This window comes from Corapipo altera, unplaced genomic scaffold (assembly GCF_003945725.1).
Source record: "Corapipo altera isolate COAL_440 unplaced genomic scaffold, ASM394572v1 91, whole genome shotgun sequence".
Taxonomy (NCBI): domain Eukaryota; kingdom Metazoa; phylum Chordata; class Aves; order Passeriformes; family Pipridae; genus Corapipo; species Corapipo altera.
Window position 1 is genome coordinate 37998 of NW_020885086.1, and position 4579 is coordinate 42576.

Genomic DNA, 4579 nt, shown 5'->3' on the forward strand with positions numbered 1-4579 from the left:
CCAGCCTCCCTTTGCAGGGGTGTCTTGGCCAAGATAAGCCACCAAAACTCTCATTAATTCTCGGTGTATTTATAACTCTTAATGAAACCAGAGGAGGGAAAGCAGGAAACTTCAAGATGAAAAGGGCTCATCTGCATTTTGTTATTTCCCAACTCAGCTTTAGATAATCACAAGCAGGGAGCAAAACAATCCCTGCCAGTGCAGGAGGAATAAATGCAGCAGGGTTTGCTTCATGGGTAATTAAAGTGCTTTACACAAAGGGTGTCTCAGCCCCTCCAGGCATCCAGGGGAGGGTATAAATACTCTCTCCACACTAGGCTTTCCTTTACTGCTCCTCTTGACTTGTTCTCTCCGGTTCCCTGAGTAAGTTTGACTTAACAGCTCTAAAAACCTCCAGTTTACTTGGGCTTTTGCATGAATTTGTCATGAAAACCGGGACTAAACCCCACAGAAATATTCTGGCTCGCAGAGACTTTAGGAAACACCTTCCTGCAGGTGATTTCCAGGCTGGGGAAAGGGGGGGGGGAAATAAAAGCAAGGGGGTTTTCAAGGCTGGTTTGGGATTTTAAATTCACGGGGAAATTGTGACTTTCAGTCTCTTGGTTCTGAAAAACTTTTAGGAGAGCTCTGAGAACAGATTTTAGGATTGGGTTTGCACGTGTGGCACAATCAGGGGATGAGGTTTTAGGGTTGGGTTTGCATGTGTGGCTCGAGCAGGGGTTAGGTGGGGAATTCATGGATAACTATGGAAGCAAAATCCTTGTTGGAAGTTAACTTGGTGTGGCTCCATTGCTGTTATTTTAATCTGCCCATCCCTAATTTAATTGGAGTCCCAACAAGTGATGATTAGAGGCCATTAAGGGAACTTTCATTTCTAACTATTAAAACTTTGCCAGCATTTGAATGTGCTTATCCAGAGATTAAATTCAGCATCTTTGTGGGTCAAAGCTCCTTTTTAACCTAAGGGGATTTGGGAGAAAATGCTCTCCTTGGGGTTTTTGCCTTTTTTTTTCTTTTTTAATTTTCAGAGTTATGCCTTTAATTTACAAGCTTAAAAAATATTCTGCTGCTCCACCAAACTTTTATGTGAGGCTTTAACCTGAAGAAATAAACATTATTAAACAGGTGTCTCCTTGCTGAAGCTGCAATTTTCTTAGTTGGGGTGGCAATTTAATATTTTAATTTATATGTTTTATTTATTAAATGAGTATTTAATGCTCCCACTCATTCCCAGCCTTTCATTTTGTTATGCTGTGTTTTAGTAGAGTGTTTTATGCCTGAAAAGAACAGGAATGTGCAAGGAAAATAATATAGAAAATGAAGCAAGGTGCTTAATTAACAGCTTATTCCCATGAAATACATGGAAAATCCAGAATTTTTTCCCCCTTGTGCCCCATCTGGGAAATGCAGGAGGCAGGAACTGCCCCGGGAAGTTGTGTGGGAGGAAAAGAGATGCTGTGGGAACAAGTTCTGACACGTCCTCAGGACTCATTCCAAAGGAGTGGGAGGTTTCAGAGCAGATGTGGGGTTTGGGGGTGACACCCAAAGAATGGGGAGGGGTTTTGCTCCCAGAGGAGGAGAAGCAAAGAGGGAAAGTTTAATGCAGCAGATTAAAATGGAGAAATAGGTGGAGGTGAAGTAAAAGGTGGTAAATACAACAAAAGGAGCTCAACTTTGTCTTAATCCAAATGATCTCTGTCTAAAATGTCAATAACCAACTGGGGGGGATTTTTGTTGCTTTGGGGTTTTAGTGTGTTTTTTTTTAATTCTGCAAATAAATCAAAAGGAGGGGGGGAAAGCATCTTTTTCTACTCCTCAGGCCATCCTCAGTTAAGTCCTGTGAATCCCATACCCATCTCTAAAAGAGCTTCTAATTCTTGGCTTCCCTGCTGCCAAAAACTGCAGTTTGAGCTTCATCTTCTGTTTTATTCCAAAGTGAGTGATGACTTTCTGGCAAAACTGTTAACGTGTGAGCAGCAGGGATCTCCAGGCTGCATTGAAGAGCATTTAATGTAGTGGAAAAGCTAATTTTTTAAGGTGAAAAGCTCATTTTCCAAGGTGAAAAGTTCTCAGTTGAATCAGAAAAGCGCATTTTTAACCGGGACGTTTTCAGAGCTGTCACCTGCTTTAAAAGTCTCAGCCTGAGACCCGATGGTCCTTGTGGATCCCTTCCCACTCCAAATATCCTGTGATTCTGTGAAATCCCGGGCACACAGTGAAAGGGGAGGTTCAGGGTGGGTATTAGGAGAGGGGTTTTCACCCAGAGGGTGAAACGGGGATGGTCACGGCCCCAAACCTGCCGGAGCTCCAGGAGCACCTGGAGTGGGATCGTTGGGGTGTCTGTGCAGGGCCAGGAGCTGGATGGATGATCCTTGTGGGTCCCTTCCAGCTCAGGACGTTCTGTGACGTTCCAGGCACTCCGCACCTGCAGGAGATGACGTCCACCCAGCTGGCCTGTGCCAACCCCTGCGAGGCCAAGTGTCCCCAGCCCTTGGCCAGCAGCAGCAACGAGCCCTGCGTGGTGACCTGCGGCGACTCGCGGGTCATCATCTACCCCCCGCCCGTCGTGGTCACCTTCCCGGGGCCCATCCTCACCACCTACCCCCAGCAGACCGTCGTGGGAGCCTCGGAGCCCTCAGAGGTGGCCCTGGCGGAGCCGCCCGGCGCGGCCGCGCTGCCCGCGGAGCTCTCGGGCAGGTTGGAGGCGGCCGAGAAGGTCCCGGCCCAGGCGCTGGCCCGGCCCGAGCCCCGCTGCGCCCCCAAGTACTCCTACACCTACTCCTCCCAGTGGACTCATCCCTGCAATTCCTACCGCTCCGGGAAGCGCTGGACTCACTGACCGTGGAAGGGGCGGCGAAGGAAAGGCCGGAGGGGAGTTTGGGGTGGAGCTGGGAGGCACCACCGGTGTGCTCTGGCTCCAGCCCCCGGACGGGCTCACGCGGGCCCTGTCTCGTTCTGCCTTTAGCTTAGAGCTGCTCTCCACCTTTCCAGCGTAGTCGTTGCTGCCGTCGTGCTTTGCCTTATTCCCGTTGCTTTGTGGGCACTGAACGTAGGGAGGCGACTCTGGGTGCCCGGCGCTGCCCAGGGCAGCACTGCCAGCAGGGGAGAGCCCCTTGTTTTTCACAGACTGCACCACCTGGATGCTGGTGACTGAGCAGAGCCTCCCTGCAAAGGTGATCTTTGTGTTCTGTACAGTTTGGTTCCACATTTGTAGGAAAGCTGCCTCTTTCCAAATAAATGTTCTGTACCAAAACAGGTCTGCTGGTTTTCTGTGCCCCACAACGAAAGGGGAGGTTTGGGTGGATATTAGGGACAGGCTTTTCCCCCAGAGGGTGGTTGGGCACTGGAATAGGCTCCCCAGGGCACTGGTCACAGTCCCAAATATGCCAGAACTCAAGGAACGTTTGGACAACACTCTCAGGAACATGGTGGGATTGTTGGGAGAAAGGACTTGGAGGAGCTGGTGGGGGAGAGGCTGGACATGACCCAGCCCAGAGCCCCCCGTGCCCTGGGCTGATCCCCCAGCATGGGTGGGGGGGGATTGTGCCCCTCTGCCCCCTCAGCTGAGACCCCCCAGCCCTGGGAACAGCCCAGGGAGCACCTGGAGCTGCTGGAGCCACTCCAGAGGAGCTGAGCAGAGGGATGGAGCAGCTCTGCTGGGAGGAAAGGCTGCAGAGTTGGGATTGTTCAACCTGGAGATTAGAAGGCCCCAAGGTGAGCCAGCTGTGGCCTTCCAGGACCTGAAGGGGCTCCAAGGAATGTGGGGAGAGACTTTGGACAAGGGCCTGGAGTGCCAGGACAAGGGGGATGGGTTTAAACTGACAGAGAAGAGGTTTAGATGGGATATTGGGAAGAAATTGTTCCCTATGAGGCCCTGGCACAGACTGCCCGGAGAAGCTCCATCTAGTGGAAGGTGTCCCTGCCCACAGCAGGGAGATTGGAACAAGATGATCTTTAAGGTCCCTTCCAAACCAAACCATCCTGTGATTCTATGATCTTACATTTCACATCATTGCTCAGTTAGAGATATAATTCCAGCCCGGATGAAGAACAAATTAATAACAAAAAAAAATATTCATGCAATGCAGATTCTTTAATGTGGATGGAAAATGCAACAGACAGTGTCAGCAAGACACAAACCAGCACAGGAACAAGGGGTTGGAAACACAAAAATCCTAAGGCAGCAGCAAGGCCCAACCCAGGGCTCCACCCCAAAGATTCCCCCTTCCTCTTGCAGGCTGGGAGTCTCCGAGCTGGGCAGAGCAGGGCAGAGTCTCATCCCAGGGTCAGAAGAGCTTTGTCGTATGGCAGAGAGGGGGAGCTTTTGGGGACAGTGCTGGAAACCCCAAAGCCACCAGCTGAGGGTCTGCAGGGTCACCCTGTGCAAAGAACAGGGACCTGCTGCTCCAGCCTAAAGAGGGGCTGGAAGCTTCATCCTGGTTCAGGTGGGAGAAGCGAAGAGGGGCTGGTTGTGGAGCTCCAGGGCAGAGGCAGCACTGCCCTCCCTGCATGTTTGGGGTTTAGCAGGAGCCACAGCTGCCACGGCCCCAGCCACGGCCCCAGCCCCCATATCCACAGC

General features: G+C 51.1%; 1 protein-coding gene across 1 annotated transcript; it reads left to right on the forward strand.

Annotated features, from left to right (window-relative positions):
* The first annotated feature begins 347 nt into the window (after nt 1–347).
* LOC113960152 (feather keratin B-4-like) lies at nt 348–3209 on the forward strand. The gene is made up of 2 exons (XM_027669548.1): nt 348–363; nt 2415–3209. Exon 2 carries the CDS (start codon nt 2435–2437, stop codon nt 2837–2839), a length of 405 nt encoding a protein of 134 aa, XP_027525349.1. The 5' UTR covers nt 348–363; nt 2415–2434; the 3' UTR covers nt 2840–3209.
* The last annotated feature ends 1370 nt before the right edge of the window (nt 3210–4579 follow it).